Source organism: Hevea brasiliensis, chromosome 2, assembly GCF_030052815.1.
Source record: "Hevea brasiliensis isolate MT/VB/25A 57/8 chromosome 2, ASM3005281v1, whole genome shotgun sequence".
Taxonomy (NCBI): domain Eukaryota; kingdom Viridiplantae; phylum Streptophyta; class Magnoliopsida; order Malpighiales; family Euphorbiaceae; genus Hevea; species Hevea brasiliensis.
In genome coordinates this window covers 9,600,755-9,623,297 of record NC_079494.1, presented here as the reverse complement: position 1 = coordinate 9,623,297, position 22,543 = coordinate 9,600,755, and the positions used below count along the sequence as shown (strand labels likewise).

The following is a 22,543-nucleotide window of genomic DNA, read 5'->3' as shown; positions in this document are numbered from 1 at the left end:
TCTAAATAATCATAGCCGAGGTAGTTAAAGCATTGTAGGCAAGATCAAATCTTCACCGCACGCCTCATTTGCAGAATCTCCCACATTGCTGACAGACGCCAAAAACAGTTATGATAGTTCTGTACATCACAATCCCCACCGATATTATACTTGCAAGAACGAACTCGGAGCCTTTGGATCAAAAACAGAAGACAGGTCTACCTCCTTTTATTCCCAGCCCTCGGATGCATCTTGTAAGGCAGGATCCTGAGCCTTTGGATTAGGAAGAGAAAGGACGGATATTCTGGATAGGATCCCAGCCATCCATTTTGATTCTCTTTAATTCTCAGACATCAGATCATGTCCTTTGAAATCCAGACCTTCCATCTCCACAAGAGAGATCCTGGCCTTTCATTAGGAGCACTCGTTCCTTATAAATACCTGCATGTAATACTATAAAAGGGACAGACAAAAAAAGGTGGTGGTGATTATAGTGGAAAGACTCTGAAATTTAATTCAACCTTGCTACTTTGCCATTCTAAGCTTGCATGAAAATTGAGAAACTTCATAAACTAGTTTTCTCGAGTATCTCCATTGATAGAGAGTTTTCGAACCCTGAAATCCTTCATTTTCAGTTTGTTCATCACTCTGCTATACCATTTCTGTTCAGTCTTGTCTTCGTCACCCTATCACTTACATATTCTCCTCTTAGTTTGACCTCATTCTGACCAGGTAGTCGTAGCTTCGACTTAACTGCATCTCAACCTGGTTCTCGCAATCTCAAAGTAAGCATTGGTCCAGAAACCATCAGCCTTCAACATAACAATATTTGTGATCTCCAAAGTCAGTTTGATAACCTCAACCTCACACAGGTAAGTATCGAGACTGCCACCTTTCCGAACACTTTCGTTTTACGTTCTGTGCTTTTATTCTCAAAATTCTCATTAAGTTCAGTTATACTAAAAATCTCCATGCGGATCTTTCAGGCCGATAATTACTCTCTTGAGTTTAATTTTTCTATTCTCCAGTTCACGTTATTTATTTGTTCTTAGTTTTTATTTCCTTCGAATATAGGTGTTTTGGTTACGAGTAACTTCTAGGTATTTTAGCAAAGTGTTGGTAGCAATATCCTAACGTGATAGTGCCTTTTGAAATAAGTAAAATAATCGAAGAATGAATAGGGAATCAGGAGAAAAGTCATGAGGTCGGGCTACTAAGCGAGTCTAGGAAATAGCATAATAAGGCGGGAATCGAGATAAGACCCCAAATTAGTAACCGAGAGAGATCAGATGTAGCTAGCCAACAAGTTCGGATAAGGTAGTCACATACGAGATCGGTGAAAAGTTCGATCTTATGTCACGAATACTTTAAGAGGTCGAGGGAGAGTTCTTACCAGATCCTCATTCAAACAAAAACACGAAAATCGGAGGAGAGTTCTTATCCGAGATCCTTCATTAAAACTTTAAGCCGAATACTTTAAGAGGTCGGGGGAAAGTTCTTACCTGATCCTCATTCAAACAAAACACGGAGATCGGAGGAGAGTTCTTATCCGAGATCCTTCATTAAAACTTTAAGCCAAATACTTTAAGAGGTCGGGGGAGAGTTCTTACCTGATCCTCATTCAAACAAAACATGGAGATCGGAGGAGAGTTCTTATTCCAGATCCTTCATTAAAACTTCAAGCCGAATACTTTAAGAGGTTGGGGGAGAGTTTTTACCTGATCCTCATTCAAATAAAAACACGGAGATCGGAGGAGAGTTCTTATCCGAGATCCTTCATCAAATTTTAAATCAAATACCCTAAGAGATCGGGGGAGAGTTCTTACCTGATTCTTGCTTAAATTAAAACAGGGAGATCGGAGGAGAGTTCTTATCCGAAATCTCCCACTCAAAACTCTTAATAAAATATATCTAGAGATCGGGAGAAGTTCCCTATCCGAGCTCTCTTAACAAGATTCAAACTAAATGACATGACCCCAACACACAAGACAAATTCACTCAAACACTTATTCACTAAAGGGCCATCTCACGAACTTGTGTTCCTGGGCAACCCAAGATAAGTGAAATATCAAACATCCCTTTATTTTGCACAAAGGATTAACATTATCACTACCCCCCCCCCCCCCAATTATCCTTTTAATTTATAAAAGAGCATAACATTAAATCTGTTTACCTTCATTGAGGGATGAGGCGGAGTGCCTAACACCTTCCCCGCCCGTATATGGACCCCGAACCTAGAATCTCTGTTTTCGAAGTGGTTTCTTTCAAATTTATTTTCACAAATGGTTTCTTTTAATTTCCCTCAAAATTAAAGTGGCGACTCCTCACTTCTCCCACTTCGGTGAAGAGCTTTCGTCCAGGCGACCGCAAAATACCTTATAACAATATGAATCTCTAAACTCCGGAATTAGCTTTTACCATTGTTGATTATTAATTGTTTTTAAGTGTTTAATACCTTTATTCTTGCCATATTTCATTTAACTCAATTTATTTCTCATAATTTTAGTAAAATTTTCTACTCAAGCAATGTAGAAGGGGGGGGGGGGGTGGGGGGTGGGGAAGGAGGAGGGGAGGGGGGAGTGAGGTGAAATATCATCCACTAGAATTATATAAAATGCACCAGGTAATGCCAAGGAAAGATGGTGGAGTCATAATGGTCCCACTTAAGTACCACCTCTTTAGACATTATTTCCTAGACATGCACTTCATACAATCCTAATAGAATTAAAATCACTGGTAAGTACCGTCTTCCCATAACACTACCATGATACTAAGGATTTATGCCACAAAGGCATAGATAGACAGGAGTGGCCACCTGAGTAATAACCGGGACATATTCGGTGTTTCTTCCGAGAGTTATGGATGGCAACTTACTCCTTGCAGAGTTTCCACAATCATCATTAACATAGCCCAATGTCTAGGTTCGAGATAGTGGATACGTAAGGGGAAGGTGTTAGGCACCTCTTACGCCAGGTCTAACCTCGTTAATTTGAGTGCCAGTCCTCTACTAATGTTTCTAGAAGTCTTGTTTATTATTCCTTTATTAAATTTTATCCTAAAAATGCAATTCTAATTCTACACACGCAAGTAATTTACAAAAGGACTGTTGTTTACAAACAATTTTCATACGCAAGTAATTCCTATCTATGGGGTTGCTAATTATTTAAATGATATTTACCAGATCACTAAAATTAATTTGTTATTGAGAATTTAATTTACAAATAAATTCAATTTCAAATAATCCTAAGTTTCTATTTAACCTAATTAATTAATTTTTCACCAAGTTACCCTAAGAATAATTAAACTAAATTAATTATGTAGATTTGTAATTTATTCTAATATCACATAAGGCCCAAACAATCACAACTTAATAAAGATTTCTAACATGCAAATTTATTTTACAATTACCAAGTTTTAAATTAAATTTATTTTACATGCCAAGATTAGTTTAATTTATAAACAAGATTAATTTTAATTTACAAAGTATTTATTTAAATTAATTATATGTAAAAATCAGTTAAATTAAAAACAAAGTTAATTTTAATTTACCAAATGAAAATCCTATTATTACTATAATTTCTTACAAATGGTTATTCTAGGAATTTAGGATTACTTACTTGTTAATAATTGCAGTTGCCATTGAGGCAAGCTACCCTTAAAAAAAGGCATTCTATTCTTATATGGCAATGATATCCCTAGCTTACTTCCTTTTAGCTCTATTTAAGCTCCACGCAAATACCCTTTTTGATACTAACCTTAAGGCTGCTTACCAATTTTGTTTATAATAAAAATAAAGAAACTAAAAAGTAAAGAAACTAAAGAAAATAAGAAAATACTAATAACAATTCATATTGGATTCTAACTCTACTCTCCTAAGGGGTTAAAATTCCTAATTAGTTACTACTACCTAAGGGTCTAGGTCTTCTAACATGATCCAAATACTTCATAATACTTCTTGAATTAAGAGAATTCAGAAAAATAAATCAAATATCAATTAGAACTCAAGAACACACAAGAACATACATAAATATACAATTCTCATATTCTGGCAGATTAACTGTAGCAAGAAATTTAATTTTTGAAAAATAGTTAGACATGCCTAAAAATCATGAAAAAATTAAAAAAGACAACCAAAACACCATACAACATCATAAAATTCATAGATTAAACAAAACCCTAGCCAAATAATCTACACAAATCGTAAATTTTTCTAATGATAGAATCACACTACTTTTTTGTAAAATCCATAACTTACCAACCATAACAGATATGAATGCAAAACTAATTGGAAAAGATTCAGAAGATTCCAAACTTTTTAGACACCAGATTTACACAAAAATATTAAGAAACAAGGGAGATATGAGCTCCACAATTCGGGTATCCTACAAATCGGATTTAACAAAAACTCTAACTTCAAACAGCTATAACTTACAAAATATTAAAGCTTTTTTAGTAATTATTGAGTCTAAAATTAATAGAATTTCGTATAAAATATGAATATAATTTTTCTCAAATATTTTCCAGATTTAGAAAATAATGAAAAAAATAAAAATATGAAAGACAGAAAACTGAACATGTGCAGAGTTGTGTATCCCCTCAAATTAAACATGATTACATGATCTATATGAACATAAAAAATAAATTAAAAACAAGGAACATAGAATTAAACATTACATGGCATAGATCTTGAAAAGAAAATAAAAGAACTAACTTTCAAGAAATATCGCAAGAAAGAAAGAAGAACTAAAAGAAATTTTGACTATTTCTCTCTTTAAATTTCTTTTTCTTTTTTTTTCTTTTTTTTTTATTTTTTGTCTTCTCCTCCTTCCTATTTTTCTTCTTTCTCATTAGGATATTTATAGGGTTTTGGGAGAGAGGCGTGATAGGGTTTGGAGTCCTAGGGTGATAAAATTCAAATAACTTAAACAACTGACATTGCAGAATTTGGGTGAGACTGGGATATGGGTGAGGTGTTTCAACCAATAGGAAGAGAGGGGAAAGGAAAGGCACCAATAGGGAGTGAGAAAGAGGTGTGGTAGGGTTTGAAGTCCTAGTGTGATAAGGTTCAAATAACTTAAACAACTAGGATTGAGGAATTTAGGTGAGACTGAGATATGGGTGAGGTTTTCCAACTAATAGGAAGAGAGGGAAAGGGGGCGGCACTAATAGGGAGTGAGGAAGAGAGTGGGGCCAAAGGGGGAGAGAGAGTTTGTATGGGAGAGGGATAGAGAAAAAATATTTTTTTATTTTAATTTTTAAAAAATAAATTAAATGGATCCTATTTAAAATTCATAACTAGGCTTTCTTAGGCCCATAGGCTCAATTAAACTTAATTAGGTCCATTTAAGAACTACCCATATTAAATTTAAACAAAACAAAATTTTATTTAAATTTAATTAAATTAATTTCTCAAAAAAACATATTATTATTTTTTTTTTCAAGATCATGCCACAGAATTAATAATTTAGCTCCATACCTCCAATTACATCTTACAGTCATATAATTTTTCATCATTGGGTTTCCCAGAGCCTCAATGCGTATACTCATCACAAAATAAGAGTCTACAAGCAATCTTTTTATTAAATTTGCAAATATACATTTTAATCCTCAATCTTTTCATTTAATTAATTGTTAGTCTAAATTTAGTTTAGATTAGTATATTTTTATTTCAAAAATTCAATTTACAACACAACTTTTCGAGAAAATGATATCTTTTCTATACTACTTGAATGACTCATGCACTTGCAGTTGGGCCACATCAGATTTTATTAGATAAAAGAGGTGTAGGTGTGTAGTTGTGTAGTTGATAAGGTAAGCAGCTGTTAATACACATTCACCCCAAAACTTAGTGGGCAAAGCAGCTTGAAAACATAGAGCATGAGCAGCTTCAAGATGGTGTCTAAGCTTATGCTCGATAACCCCATTTTGTTGAGGTTTTGAGACATAAGAAAATTGGTTCAAAATTCCTTCTTGTAACCAAAATTGTTGTAACGAAATATTGGTGCATTCTATATCATTATCACTATGAATAATTTTCACCAAATGCGCATATTATCTGTGAACCATGGTTAAGAATGACGTTAACAAAGAAAAAACTTTAGTCTTGGTTTTGAACAAAAAAATCCATGTGGTGCAAGTAAAATCATCAACAATGCTAAAAAAATAATGTGCTTTGGATATAGAGGCTATATGATATGGTCCACAAACATCACAATGGATTAAATCAAAAAGTTTAGAAGTTTTAATAGTACTGATCAGGAAAGGCTGACGAATCTATTTTGCCTAATGACAAGCATCACAAATGTTCAAAAGCATCTAAAAGAGATAATTTATGGAAAGGCAAATGTCTTAAACATTGATGCCACAAATGAAGTTTTTCTCCACTAGTAGAAGCCATTGAAACTGTAGAAATAGGAACTTCCCGAAAATAATACAGATTGTCCTTTAGCTCACCCTTGCTAATCAGCTTCCTCGTAGCTAGGTCCTAAAGAACACAAAAGGATGGGAAAAAATGAGCCACACAATTAAGTGATTTTTTAAGTTTGCTAATGGAAATCAAATTACAAGCAAAAGTTGGTATGTGAAGAACATTTGTTAAGTGAATATTAGAGCTGAGTAGTACAATGCCATGAGACTTTACCAAGACTAGAGTCCCATCAGGGATGCGTACAGGTATGGCAAGAGGAAGTGGGTTTTCATAGGTTAATGCATTCTTGTGACATGTCATATGATCAAAAGCTCCAAAATATAAAATCCATTCAATATTTATTCTGGACAAAATAAAAACCTTACTTGTAAAATTAGCCACAGACTTATTATTCTGATTTTACTCTAGGTTCAACAAATCCATGAGTTAGGTATATTGTTCTTTTGATAACCCTGTAATAGGTGATATTGTACTCTCTTCTTTGTCAACTTTGACTTATGCGACAGTCATAGTCTTATTCCTTAAATTTCTTTACTTATTTCTTTCCCACCATTTCGAGTAACCTTTTAATTCAAAGTAGGTTTCTTTTATATGTCTCCACTTCTTACAATGGTCACAAAAGAGCTTTGATGTGTCCCTGAAACCTATAGAAGAATAAGAACCATTATTTTTGTTAGAAGATTTTGAAAAAACAAAAGTTGTAACTTCCATAGACATAACCCCTTTTGTGGCTACAACATGTTGTTGACGTTCTTCCTAGGTAATAAGTGCACAAGCTCGTGCTAATGATGGCAGAGGATCTGTGTTTAGGATTTTAATCAAACAACATTATATTTTTCATGTAATCCCATCAAAAACTAATAGATCTTTTCTTTTTCTTTCTCTATTGGAAACATCTTTGCTGCTTCACAAGTACATGTCAGGATCGCCAAGTATGAACTATGCTCATCCCATAACCCTTTGAGTTTTGTGTAGTATGCAATAATGGACATATCCTTTTGTTATGTATTAATAATTTCCATCTTGAGCTGGTACATTCAAGGCGCGTTTCCCTTTGAGAATTGCTCCTCCAAGTCAATCCATACTCCCTTGCAGTGTCAAGGTATGCCACACTATCATGAAGAGAAGGACGAACGGAATTGAAAAACCATGATAGTACCATGGAATTATTTTTGATCCATTCTGCATTGTCCTTTAATGTCGAAGCTAGTTACGGAAGCGATCTATCAACGAAACAAAGTTTGTTTTTGGCGAATAAAGCATTTGTCATTACTTGTCTCCACTTGGGGTAATTGTCTTCTTATAGCAAGGAAGTCACCAATATTGTGCCTGGACTATCAGATGAATTTTGGAGATATAAAGAAGAGGCCGGTGTTATGTTTTTTTTGGTGTTATGTTTGTCTATCCTTCTGTCATAATGTTGAGAATTTCAATTGTTCTGCTTTGATACCATGTTAAAATTGGTATTATTTTATGTTTTTCTCTATTGCATATAAAAGATTTATAGTACAAGATGAAACTAAAAAGAAAATAAAATAAGTACAATTGAAGTCTACCCTATAATTATGTTAACAGATTATAGCCTAAGAATATGCTAACAGATAATGGAATTCTAATAAATCTACAAAATTGATATGATGATTGCTGATATCCTGCAAAACTAATATGATTGCTGATTTGGAGGCCTAATTTGTGCCACATGCTGTTAATACCAAGCTAGTAATGTGACGTCGAAATGAAGGAAAAATCATACCATCACATGGCCTAATCAGTAAACCTAATCATAGAGAGAGAGAGCGAGAGAGTGAGAGAGTGAGAGAGAGAGAGAGAGAGATTAAAGGTTTGGAATTTGGATTATTACTAGTACTAATTGCTAAGGAAGAAGAGAGAAGGAAATGGGCAGAACTCTAGCTAACGATTAGAGCTCAAACGATGTGTCATGGATGCTTCAAGGTCCCTTTAGAGGCCAATGTATATTCCAATGTACAGAATGGAGGAACAAGGGTTAAGGTAGACATAGACACTACAAGAAAATTAGTCTTTAACAAGAGAAAAAATCATCATTAAAAGTTAATAAAAAAAAAAACCTTATACCCCTTGGCTCCCTACTTTCTCTTTAAAATATGTTCTATTTTTCTTCATACCAAAATGTAATATTGCCACGCTCAGCTCTCGCTTTTTGTTTTCTTTATTTGTTGCGATAGAAATCATTTTCCACACAACTACTAAATAATTTTTTTCCACTGTCACTATTGTAGTTTGCTATATGCATGAACTTAGTGGCAATTTACTTTTAGGCACTAAAAATTCACTATAAAAAGTGCATTTTGTTGTAGTGATATTTGGTTAAAGCGTAAGTGTTAAGAGATATAAAGTTCATTAACTTCAAAAAGAAATATATTTCTTAATCTAGCCCACAATGTTGAAAGCCTTAGTACTAAAAGCCTAAATAACCTCTTAATCAGACTTCTTGGCACTTTATAATTTTTAGAGAGAATTTTGTCTCTGGTAACCCAAGTTCTCTCAATCCTAGTCGAGTTCCCTCTACCTCCCATGTAGGCTTCCCCTACTTAGATGGTTTTCCTTTTTGGCCTAACTGTGGATATCCCACCCTGGGTTGGGTTGTAAATACTTGGGTATTTTTCCTTGTTGTTATAGGTCTTGGAGCTTCATTGTGAGGGCATACAGTGGAAGAAGAAAAAAAAGATGAGAAAGAAAAAAATCGTAAAGAAAATATATGAGAAAGAAAAAGATGATGAAGAAGAAAATATATGAGAAAGAAAAAGATGATAAAGAAGAAAATAAATTAGAAAGGAAAGATGATGAATAAAATAGATTACAATAAAAAAGATGATGAAGAAAATAAGAGAGAAAAAGTAAGAAAGAGAGGGAAAAAAAGAAAAAGAGTAGTGGGGAAAGAAAATGAGTAATAGTTTATATAAGTTAATTAGCAACTGATTGTCGATTACTAATTTTTTTTAAAATTGGGTAGGAAGTTTTGGGGGAAAAATTTTGCAACCAATTGTGAATTGGTTACTAATAACTATTGATTTCAATCAGTTGCAAATCAAAAAATAAAACAAAAATAAATTGAAGGAAATTTTTGGAGGAAAAATTTCGCAATCAATTCGCAAATTAATTGCAAATCACGAAAAGAATACAAAAAATTGAACGAGAATTTTTTGGGAGAAATTTTGATTCTTGATCGGTTGCAAAATCAGTTGCTAATAGCAATCAATTTTATTTAGTTGTAAAATTTGATTACTGTTAGCGATCGATTTGCAAATCAGTTGTAAATGAAAAAAAAAATGGATGAAAATTTTTGGGAAAAAATTTAGCAATCGATAATAAAACAAAAACATCTTCTTTTTCTTTTTCTTCTTCATTTTCTTTGGTAGCTCTTTCTCAATTCTCCTATATTCACTCTCACTCTTCTCTTTGCTCAATCTTCTTCTTCTTCTTCTTCTTCTTCTTCTTCTTCTTCTTCTTCTTCCCAGCAGTATCTCTTCCCTTTTTTTTTTGGAAAGATTGCATTCTTTTGTCAACAAATGTCGTACTTGTACTATGCTTAAGTATGGTTGTTTTCATTTTCTTGTACATTCAAATTTTTACCTACTAAAATCTCATAGCGGCTGACAACTGGAGGCACATGATGAAATTGTTGATTGTCCTCACTCAAATAACGTTGGAATCAACCCCCTTAGAGTTGGATGAAAATCAGGCCCTTACCAATTTCTCTCTCCTTGCAATTTTCAAGTGAGATTTTCTCTCTTCAAAGTGAGAATTAAGGTTGATGATGCCTCTAAAAGAGGTTTTTGTGATATATACAATTGCTTTTATTGCTTTTATTGATCAATTATATTTTCTTTTCGAATCAAGGAAGTTAATGCTTAACTTAATGCTTGGAGCATTTGTTGCAAATCTCTTTTTTATGGTTTAGACTATATCTATTTATGTTAGCTGTGATTTAAGTTGTGAGATCAATTGTTGTGAGATCAATTGTTGTTGTGGGCTCTATGATTGTGATTGTTGCCCTTGAGTTGAACAAGTTAGCTGCAATTTGATCCATTTTTGTTTGTGCCATGGATGACTTTTCTAGATTTACTTGATTTGAGAAAGAGGAAGAGAAAGAATGAGATAAAGAAGTGAAGAGAACATTGTGTGTTTTAGAGATGAAGAGACACAAAGAAAGGGAGGGTGAGGGAGAGAGATTTTTTTTTTTTTTTTTAACATAGAGGGAGAGAGATTAGAAGGGTAATTTTTTAATATCAAATTTTGATTGGCTTTTTGCATTTGACCAATCCTATTTTAAATTATTTTGTGACCGATTGATTTTGAACGAACATATCCATTGGTTAATTAATTCAAACATTAAGGGTTAAATTGTTAGGTTTTCAAACAATATGAATTCACTTTTATTATTATTTTTTATATGTGACTTCATGACTTTTTGACAAAATATCTTATTTTTTTAATACTATATATTATTTAAAATTCACGAGAGATGATAATGTAATTACAAATTAAAATTATTCAAGACCATATTTACATAAGACTCAGATTTTTGAACTAGAGAATTTATATATTTGAAAACGATTCATATATCACGAAGCGAAAGCTTATTTATTGCTCTAAGTAACTACCTTGATTCATATTTCAGAAATGACCTTAACCATGCTTGGACGAAGCCTGCATTTAGCATATAAAGGTTGATCCTTTGTGAAATTTAATCCACTCCTTTCTTTCATGTCTACCATCTCCTCGCCAATCTTCTCCCACTCAAAGCATTGAATCAGTGATCCCAATGCCAATCCAACAATAGACATTGCCAAGCCTTCCCCAGGGCATCCCCTTCTACCTGTCCCAAAAGGCATGAACCTGAATCCGTCTCTCATTCCTTCGCAGCCGCCAAATCTCTCTGGCTTGAATTCTCCAGGATCCACCCAGGTTTTAGGATCATTTTGCATTGCCCATAAGTTTACAAATAGCATGGTGCCCCTGGAACCCAATAACCTCCTACGGTGCAATCTTGTGATGACTCATGAGGCATTAGCAGTGGTCCTGGAGGGTACGTACATTCGCAATGTCTCGCTTATGATCCCACGGATGTAAGGAAGATGAGCTAGATCGGATTCATTGATCAATCTGTTTTGTCCCATAATGTTGTCTATTTCTGCTTGGGCCTTCTGTAGAACTTTCGGGTGGTTAAGCAAGAGAGAAAGTGCCCATTCCATAGTGTTCACCGAGCTATCCGTCCCAGCCAATAGTAGAACCTGCATTAAAAATTTTTACATCACAGGTGTGTCTCTCATTAATTCTGAACATTTGTAATAAAAAAATTATAAATAAATTATAAAAGAGTTCATTACAAAATTAATTCTAATTCATATCTCAATTTTCAAAATTGATCTCATATTAAAATTCTTACAATTTCTTTCAAAATCCTTTCAATTCTAAAATTTTATTGTTTAAAAGGTGAACTCATTGATATTCATTTACTAAACAAAATATATATAAATAAAATAATATCTTTTTAATTTTATAATATATATTTACATATGTTACCGTAAAATTATTTATACAAAGTGCAAAATTATGTCTCTTGTAATTAATCCTAAATTTAATGCAAAGCAGGACCTGTGAGTTAAGAGATCTTACTAGCATAAGGGCTCTAATCATCTCGTCTTTATAGTACTCTGGTTCAGTTTTTTGCAGCGACAACCAGACCTCAATCATGTTCTTCTTTCTGCCTTGTCTTTCGTTAGAATCATCAATCGCTAATGTTTTCCGATGTTCTTCTATCAAATTCTGCATAAACCCATCTCTCTTCACATGCAACTCAGTCAACCTCTTCTCTGTCCTTTTGGGTCCCATCCACTTCATAATAGGTATGAAGTCTCCAAGATTAGGAGTGTTACTCAACGTAAAGGTCTCCACCTGAATCTCCCGAAACCTCTTTGCTTCCTCGGAATCTGCGTCTGTTTCGCCATAATACCGCTTCCCAGCAATCATCCTCATCATCGCGTTCAGGACCAACTCAAAGAAAGATTGTCTCATGTCCACCATCTGGTTTTGCTTGCTTGAAAGAAAGCGAATCAGTGACTTGACCTCATCAGCACGTATACTAGACAGAGTTTGTAGGCGATGGGTAGATAAAAGGTGGAGGGACGATATCCGCCTGAGGTTGCGCCAGTGATCGCCATAGGGAGCCCAGGCAAGGCTACTGTAGTTATAGCCAAGGTGTTTCCCAATAATCAGGCGAGGACGATTGGCAAATACGATATCGTTTTTTGTGAAACACTCTTCTGGTAGCGAAGGTGATGAGACTACGATGACAGGACGAGATCCGAAATGGAAAAGAAGCATGGGGCCATGCCGGTTTGAGAATTGTGAGAAAGTTCGGTGAAGGGGTTTCTTGAGAAGATAGAGATGACCTATTATGGGAAGAGAGGGATATGGGCTAGGCGGAAGGTTTTGGAGCTTGGAAAGGAAGTGCTTTGTTAATACATAGAGAGTTAAAAATATTGAAAGGTAGATGTAGAAATTGTCCATGGATGCAGTGCTATGATTGAGGTGCACCGAGGAAGATGATGGATTTAAACTTCCGTCTAAAATTTAAACATATCGCCTTCAGCATATTGAAGGGAGGAATCAAACGTTGGCAAAGGCCGGCTTCTAGAAAATTTGAAGAACTTTTAGCACGAGGCTCTTTCAAGTTATATGTGCATACAACAATTCGTTATAATGATTAATTATGGTGGGACTCACATAAAACCGACCATTACAATAAAACCATTATACATTTCAAATACCTAGCATTTATATGCTATTATGCATTTGGTTTCGAGTGATGAAAAAGGAATAAGTGGACGGTGGAGAAATCTATCTTTTTGCTTTGTTGACCGCGAACACCACCAATAGAGGGATCTACATGGGCATGAAAAACACATAAAAACAAACTTATTTTCCTAAAAATGTTATTTTAAAACTAGATTTACCTCCTGCTTTAAGGAAAATCACATTGCTCTACCGTATTTACATGATAGCTCTTTTCTGCCGCGGTACTAAAACTCATGTTTATATAACCAAACATAAATTGCTCTTTCATTTTATAAGAACAAATTGAAAGTTCATTAAACAACCTTTCAATAGCTGCAACATTCTTAACCGATCGACGAGACCTTAACTTCATGCTTGAGTGATGCCAATTTGAAATTCCTAGCAGATAATAGCATATTTACATTTTATAGGCCAGATATACAAAGGGAAGTTATTTCTTAGAAAGTGATGGTGTTCATTGTGCAGAAGTTCATACAGGTGCAGTGTTTTATTAGCTATTTCCAGCTAAAAAAAAACTACTAATATTCAAATTTGAGAAAGAACCTCAGCCATGCCTGGACGTATTCTGCATTTAACATGTAAAGGTCGATCCTTTGCCAACTGAAATCCACTTTTCTCCCTCATGTCTACCATCTCCTCATTAGCCTTCTCCCACTCGAAGCATTGAATTAGCGATCCCAACGTCAATCCAATAACGCACATGGCCAAGCCCTCCCCAGGGCACCTTCTCCTCCCTGTCCCAAAAGGAAGGAATTTGAACCCGTCTCTCATCCCTTCATTATCTTCAAATCTTTCAGGCCTGAATTTTTCAGGATCAACCCAGATTTTAGGGTCATTTTGAATTGCCCACATGTTTACTATTAGCATGGTGCCTCTAGGAACACGGTAACCTCCTACAGTACAATCTTGTGACGATTCATGAGGCATTAGCAATGGTCCTGGAGTATACATTCGCAATGTCTCGTTTATGACTGCACAGACGTAAGGCAGACGAGCTAGATCAGTTTCGTTGATCAAACGCTCCTGTCCCACAATGTTGTCTATTTCTGCTTGGGCCTTCTTTAGAACTTTCGGGTGGTTAAGCAGGAGTGAAATTGCCCATTCCATAGGATTCACTGACGACTCCGTTCCAGCCAATAGTTGAACCTGTAAAAAGTTGCATGGTTTTAATCACACGAACTAAACAATTAATGGGCAAATTATTAATCGCACTATTAGAAAGTAACGTATTTTATACTCGTAAATAAGTAAGTGCATTAGTTTTAGCATTATCTCCCATTGCAGCAGAAGCTTTTGCTCATATTCAGGCTGTGAAATTAGCTGCTTCCATGAATGCATAAAGGATGATATTTGAAATAGATTCTTCAGAGTTGGCAGAGGATGCCAAACAGGTTAATCCAACCATCGCCTATAGACTCTCTCAACAAGCCCCCTGGGAAATTGCAGCTGCTGTGCAGTTCATCCAATCCAAGTTGGCTCTCTTAGTTTTTGTCAAGTAGTTCATATTAGTAGAAAGGCCAACAAAGTGGCAGATCGATCGGATTTCCAAATCTTGTATGAATGAATTTTCGTATAGCTTGTGGGTGGTTAATCCTCCCTCTGCTCTTGTATGAATTCTCATTTACAATCCCCTTGGGACATTGTAATGAAAATGTTGCACTTCAAGAGAAATATATACATGTATGTGTGTGTGTATGCAAAATAATCCTCAAATCTGCAGAACTCATGACTCTTCCCTGAACTCCAGTACGCAAAACTATGTTTTATTTTTAATTTATCCAAAAATTATTGAAGGCACTGTCTCATGAGTAAAATGTATACAGGAAATTGTTAGAGATCTTACCACCACAAGGGATCTAATCATCTCGTCTTTGTAGAACTCTGGATCCGTTTTTTGCAGCGACAACAAAATATCAATCATGTTTCCGCCTTGTGTTTCGTCGGAATCAAAGCTCGCTAATCTTTTTCGATGTTCTTCAACCATATTCTGCATAAATCTTTCTCTCTTAATCTGCAAATCAGCCATCCTCTTTTCCGTTCTGGGTCCAATCCACTTCATAATTGGTATGAAGTCTCCAAAATTAGGCATGCTAGCCAAGCTAAAGGTCTCCTCTTGAATTTCCCGAAACATCTTTACTTCCTCAGACTCTGCAACAGTTTCGCCATAATACCGCTTCCCAGCAAGCAACCTCATCATCATGTTCACGGTCAACTCAAAAAATGAAGTCCTGATTTTCACAATCTGGCTTTGTTTACTCAAGAGAGAGCGAATCAGCGACTTCACCTCATCAGCACGTATGCTAGAGAGAGTTTGTAGACGAAGGTTGGATAAAAGGTAGATGGCCGATACCCGCCTGAGGTTGCGCCAGAGACCGCCGTATGGAGCCCAGGCAAGGCCATTGTAGTTGTAGCCGAGGTGTTTCCCAATAGTCAGGCGAGGGCGGTTGGCAAAGACGATATCGTTTTTGGTGAAACACTCTTCTGCTAGTGAAGGTGATGAGACTACAATGACAGGACGAGATCCGAAGTGAAAATAAAGGATGGGACCTTTCTGGTTCGAAATTTGTGAGAGAGTTCGGTGGAGGGGTCGTTTGAGAAGGTAAAGATGGCCTATGATAGGAAGGGAAAGACATGGAGATGGTGGCAAGTTTTGGAGCTTGGAAACGAAGTGCTTTGTTAGCACATAGAGAGTTAAAAATATTGGAAGGTAGATGAAGAAATTGTCCATGGATATAGTGCTGTGATTGAAGTGCTCTAGGAAGACACAGATGTTCTCTTTCTTTTTTTCTATCAGAAAATATACAACAGGACGATGAAGACAATTGTGTGGTTAGAAACCCAGCCCTGAAATAGAGAACCCAGTGTCCGCATGTTCTCTTTTAAAATAATCTGTCACTCTCATTGTATGATTGATCTCTTTACTCAGGAAAATTATATAATAAAAGGGTGAACCATATTTGTCTGTCCCTAAAAGTGATGTTGCCATTAAACCTAACCTTTTTTTTATTGCAATAAAGATAAATATACGTGAACATTAGAAATTATTATATTAATATTTATGTTTAAATAATTATTGATTAAAAAAATTTTTAATACATATTTGTAAACTCATGCACACATACATTCACTTTCCTCTATATATATATATATATATATTCTAAACTTTTTCTGCCTTTCCTTTAAATTATGAACTTGCCAGTGTACACTCATTAATCGATTGTCGGCAAAAGCATCCAACAGTTTAAAACAAAGATCAAGATCCTACATCGATAATTGATATGTCAATGTGTTATCTTATAAACGTTAGCGTGGTTCCAGGTAACTGGCTATGGTCGGTTATTTTCGTGAATCGCACGTATGTATCTTTCTTTAGAGCCAAAAAAAATTGTAATAAATTGAGGCTGAGTCGATGTGTATATTTGCCATTTTAATATAAAAGAATTTTTTATATATTTAATTTAAATTTTAATATTTCAATTTCTCTTATTTTCTTTTATATAATTTTAATTATTAAAATTTTTAATACATAACTATAATACTCTCATTTTATATTTTATTTTTAATTTTTACATATCAATTAAATTTTTAATAAAATTACATTTCTTATCCCGTTTTGTAATTTATTTTCTATAAAAAAAAATTAATTAACATATATAAATAAAATAAACCATCACTCATTTATAATAAACAAATAAAAAATTAAAAAACTATAAAAGTATTATTGGTATTATGATAGATAAATAATTACGAACATATTCAAATTTAATTGAATAAATATACTTAAAATTTTTATAAATTTTAGCTATAATTATTTTATTTAGCTAAATTAATATTTTATTTTAAATAATTTAATTAATGACAATTAATATTAATTATAAAAAAATTGATTTTTTTAAGATAAATAAAAAAAACATTAAAGTAAATTAAAATTTATTAAAGACATAAAGGAGAGAGGGCTAAACCACATAACAAACTCTTGAAAAGGATTGTCACATGGCAAACTCTTAAAAGGATTTAACTTGACTTATAGATGGATTAGATTTGGAAGCCATTTCTGTTAGTATTTTAACTAGATTATATAATTGATAAACATTTATAAACAGCTTATCTTCAAGTTCGTCACAAGCTACACCAATTAAGTGAAAGATCTTTTGTATTATGGTTGCTCTTTTATTTTCTCTCTTAATTATTAGGACTCATAAATGCTCCTTTTCTTCATATGGTTACAGAGAGTATTAAAATATATGGTAGCAAAAAGTTACTTAATAGAAAATCTGACTTTATTTCTGCTCTATTTGCTCAATCGAGGATGAGCTATCTATAGAAGAAATGCAAGAATCGATGACACTTGTGTAAACTGCTGGCTCAAAAGTAAAATAATTGTTCACATGTAAACAATAGACAAACAGTGCCTCTAGTATTGTTTCCCAGCGAAATACACAGATAACAACTCATAAAAATCCTATTGTACATAGATAAGATAAGTTCTCTCCCCTTAGCACCACACATTCGACAATCATTCATGCTTGGGCCGATGTTAAGGATGATGTATTTTATCCCTCCGTCGGGAAGTAGCTAATAGGGATGTCCAGTTCCATCGTAGCTTCTTTGGATTGGAGCATCTTTGCTAACTTCTCTGCAAAGTGTTGTTCTCTATGTTCAACCATCTTCTTCCAAATCTTGAAAGTTTTAGATTTGAATTTCAGACTAGGATCTTTATCGACTAGTCTTATGAATAGTTGTCTTGCCCCTTCAAGTTCTTGTTGGAACATATCTCTTCATCTACAATGGAGAGATCTTTGGAGTATATGATAATGAATAATTTACTTTCTCTGAAAAGTGCATGCTTTGAGCATGCAGCTTTATCCATAACAGTTTCAAAGAACTTAACATAAATTTTAAAATCTTGATAATTCAACTTTCTAGTTCCACTAGCTATCTGGCTGAAATAGGAGCAAGATATTCAATATCACCTGTTGCACTAAAATATATTTGAATTATATTGTAAATGTATGGCCAATTAGACTAAAAACGTCAAATGTTAATGTTCATTTAATTTATATTTATACCTTCTAATTTTGTATAAAATAACCAAACATTTAAGATTTGTCACAATTGTATCCAAATGAGTGAAATTAAATTTGAAAAGTTAACGATAAATTACAATATGATACCTAAAGTTAATTTTATTTATTAACAAATAAAAATTTTAAGTATAATCGTGATTTAATGTAAATGTCTGACATTTTTAGTCAATTGATTATAAACTTTATATCTAAAAAATATATATTTTATATTTATTTTTAATTGAAACTTTATAAAAAAAATTGTTTTTATTAATTATCATTAACGTATTATCGTTTGAATCAAACTAAACAAATCTATGTATCTGAATATAAAATGTAAAAATAAATTCATACATTTTTACAAAATAATTTTGAAAAGAATATATAATTGAAAACAATGTGTCCCATATGAATTATAAACATCCATTAAATAATATTTATATTTTATATATACTTTGCTCTAATTAACATGTGTATTTTATTTAATGAATATTACATTTTATGATAAATTGGGCTTAAATATAATTATAATGTGCATTTTATTATAATTTATCATTAACTTTTCAAATTCGATTTCCCTTGTTTACATACAATCATAACAAATCTTAACAGTTTGGCTATTTCACACAAATTTAGAAATTATGAATATAAATATGAATTAACATAAATATGAGGCATTTTTAGTGCAATTAGCCTAAATATATTTAATATTTTTATTTATAATTTATAAATTCATTAATATGTGTGGGTGTGATAAGACACATTCAAAATTACAATATTTAAAATAATTTTGTCTATTTGGTATGGCGTAATCAAAGTTATAATGTAATCGCGATTACATTACATATTTAATTACGTTGTTTAGTAATTCAAAAAAATTTAACATAATGAAATGATAATTACGTAAAATAATTAATTATATTTAAAGTAACGTAATAGTTATTACATACAAAAATGAATGTAAGCATAATTATTTATTTTGATTTTTTTTATTTATTATCAGTACTATCACTGTCACTACTACTCGGCTTCCATTGCTACTACCACCACTACTCCTACTCTGTCATCACCCACCACCACCACCACAACAACATTACCGCCATCACCATCAACATTACTTTGATCAACGTTATCACCACTTAATTATTGTCATCTCTATCACCACCTGATCACTACCAACACTGCCATCTCACCTTGCTGCCGTCGCCACCACCATCTAACTACTGTTGTCACCACCACCACCATCACTTAGTCATCACTATCACTTGACTACCAATTATTGCAATCATTACAACTTATTATTAATATTATAAATAAATTAAATGTTAAAATAAAAATTATTATTACATTACACTACTTATATTTTTATTTTGTAACCAAACAAAGGAATATAATGACAATTATATTGCATTATATTATAATTTCGATTGCATTACATTACATCCTATCAAACGTAACCTTTAGTGTAATTTTTTATGATTTATAAGAAAATATTATGAGTAAATATTATATTGATGAAAAAAATTAATAATTTTACAATATGATCATTTTTATTTATACAATCATTTTCATCTATATAATTTTATAAAAATAAGATCCAATTATGTTAATTTCTTAGAATGCCAAACAGATCAATTTTAATTAACAATTAAAATTTTAAACTATACAGTGATAAATTACAGATTTATAAGAAAATACAAAGGAAAAGAAGAATTATCATGTCAACTATCTTTTATTTATAAAGGAACTTGATAGTGCTTATCATGCCGAAGTTCATACAGGTGTTTTATGAGTTATTTCCTGGTAAAAAAAAAATAATATTCAATTTTTGTTCTATATTTATTAGGCATGTCTAGTTTATTTTTTTACTTTTGAGTTAAATTAATATTAAATTTTCCATTTAAATTCAAAAAAGTCCAACACTTTAAAAAACATGCGACAAAATAGCCTGTGAGTTGATTGTTTTATATTTTTAATTTTAATTATAGTTATAATTAATTGAAAATTCAATTAATTATAAAGAGATATAAATAATATTTATATATTTTTTAAATTATAATTAGTTATAATTTTAAAATTTTAATTAATATTAATTTGAATTAATTATATAAAAATTTGGAAATAATATTTTAATATAAAAAAATTAAATATTTATTTTATTTTAGTGTGTAATTCACTTGATAAGTGTTGAATTCTTTGAGCTCAAATAGGAAGTTTTGGCTACTTAAAAATGGAATTCCCATTCCTCACACTTAGGGGTGTATTCGAATCGAGCCGAGCCGAGTTTTAACTAGTTTAGGCTCAGTTCGCAAGTAAATGTGTTAGGCTCGAACTTAGCTAAAGCTTGATTCGAGCTTTAATATTAAAGCTTGAGCTCGATTCATTTGAATTATTTTAAATTCGTTCGTTTTAAGTTTTTTTGATTATATTAACAAGCCAAACTCGAAACTCAGCTCAAGTTAAGCTCAATAAGCTTATTAAAACAAATTCAAATGTGAGCTCTAGTTCGATCAACTAGAGTTTGAGTTCAGTCAGCTCGAGTTTGATAAGCTCGAACTCGAGCTCAACTTTTATAATACTTGTTTTAAATAACAATTATTTTTAGAATACATTATTACATAAGTCCATAGTCATTACTAATACAAATTAATAAGAAAAAAAATAATTTATAACACATTACAACTAATTTTAAAATAGCACAAATTACAATAACACCATAATTCAAATAAAATAACAAATCCTAGAATTAAATCACTCAATTTATTGGATAACTCTTAAAGGTTCAAATTTGAAGCATGGAAAACAAGCCAGATTTTTGCATCCATGAAACCTTCAAGATTTATCACAACAAACATTAGTATTAGCAATATCAAACAAAATAAAATATCAATTTTTTTTTTGTTTGCTAATTACTTTGCTACTAGTAATTGAAACTTTGTTAGTTTGCTAATCTTCATCAACAAAGTCATAGTTTGCTACTATTGTCCAAAATTTCATTAGTTTGCTAATTGCTCAAAATCTACAGACTTGCAACAAAGTATTGTGTTCAAATATCTCAACTCTTGACTCTTCACTTTTGGTCATTTATTTTGCTTATTGAGCATCTTGAGTTGAATGATATATTTGATATGTCGAATTATTGAGCATATTTAGATTGTTACTGAGTTGAGATTGCTTGATATTATATTGTGATAAACTTTGAGCATATTTGAACTATACTTGTTAAGGTTTCCTAAGAAATTGACTAAAGCCTAGGTTGTTCACTTTGAATGAAAATATTAAGTTGCTTTGTGTTAATTAGGTTTGTTGTTATGTTGAGCATGTTAATGATACTCTATTGATTTATTTGAAACATAAATCACACTTAGAAACACCTAGTTGAACATAGCAAACTTGTACAATTTAATTCTAATTCAATAGCATGCTCATCCTTAGAATATCTTAACTTTTTCCCTCATCAAAAGTTAAATCTTAGTTTATAAAGATGTTGTTAATTAATTAGCAATAGAGACAAAACTATCATCATGACAGGTCTAAATCCTATCATCAAAAGCTAAACTCTAGTTTATTCTCTCTTATTATTTAATTTTAATATAAAGGCAAGATATTATTTTACAGGTTAGCCATGAAAACACAAATTTCTCTTTGTAATGATTAATTTAAAATTATCCATCATGAATCAGATTTCTCTTTGTAATGAATGAATCAAGAATCTAGATAAAATGCAACTCACAATAAACAAATCAGCCATGAAAACACTGATGGGAAAAGAATCAAGCAAGGTACGGACAGATTAAATCAAACACTGAAACAGTCCAAAGAGACAAAACGTAAGATGTGGAGAATTTTTAACCAAACCTAAACTAACGAGCAACCAACACATGCACTAACCAAACCAAACCTAAACAAGGTAAAGACAAATTAAATCAAGTTTTGTCTCTTTGAGGGTCCAAAACTAAAGAGCAGTAGAAGAATCACCATTTAAACCCATAAAACTAAGCACCACCGAAAATGCATTATTCAAACCAAAGATTAGCACAACTAAGAGGTAGATTTAAGAACAAAATAACTTACCTAAGAAGAAAATAGAGCTTTGAAGAAGAAATGGTCAGAGGAATGACAGGAGACATAAGACGCATTCGACTTTGCTGAGACAGGAGATGCATTAGGATCTACTGAGATAAGAGACGCGTTCGGATCTGCTACGCCAAAGTAGAAATACTAGACTCGA

The 22,543-nt window shown here is 32.6% G+C and overlaps 1 protein-coding gene and 2 pseudogenes across 1 annotated transcript; 1 reads left to right on the top strand and 2 right to left on the bottom strand.

Annotated features, from left to right (window-relative positions):
• LOC131177880 (uncharacterized) overlaps window positions 1-22,543 on the top strand; it is a 114,887-nt pseudogene that overhangs the window by 36,715 nt on the left and 55,629 nt on the right.
• On the bottom strand, window positions 10,910-13,223 carry LOC131172622 (cytochrome P450 81Q32-like; annotated as a pseudogene).
• On the bottom strand, window positions 13,606-16,088 carry LOC110672946 (cytochrome P450 81Q32). The gene is made up of 2 exons (XM_021835880.2): window positions 15,090-16,088; window positions 13,606-14,392 (listed from the first exon to the last, which is right to left on the bottom strand). The coding sequence occupies exons 1-2, from the start codon at window positions 15,972-15,974 to the stop codon at window positions 13,772-13,774; spliced, it is 1,506 nt and encodes a 501-aa protein (XP_021691572.2). The 5' UTR covers window positions 15,975-16,088; the 3' UTR covers window positions 13,606-13,771.

What these genes read in the sequence shown, in the direction of transcription:
- LOC110672946 (XM_021835880.2), bottom strand. Translation starts at nt 15,974, where the DNA reads ATGGACAATTTCTTCATCTACCTTCCAATATTTTTAACTCTCTATGTG. An exon ending in TGATTAGATCCCTTGTGGTG is followed by an intron (nt 14,393 to 15,089) that starts GTAAGATCTCTA and finishes AACTTTTTACAG; the next exon opens with GTTCAACTATTGGCTGGAAC.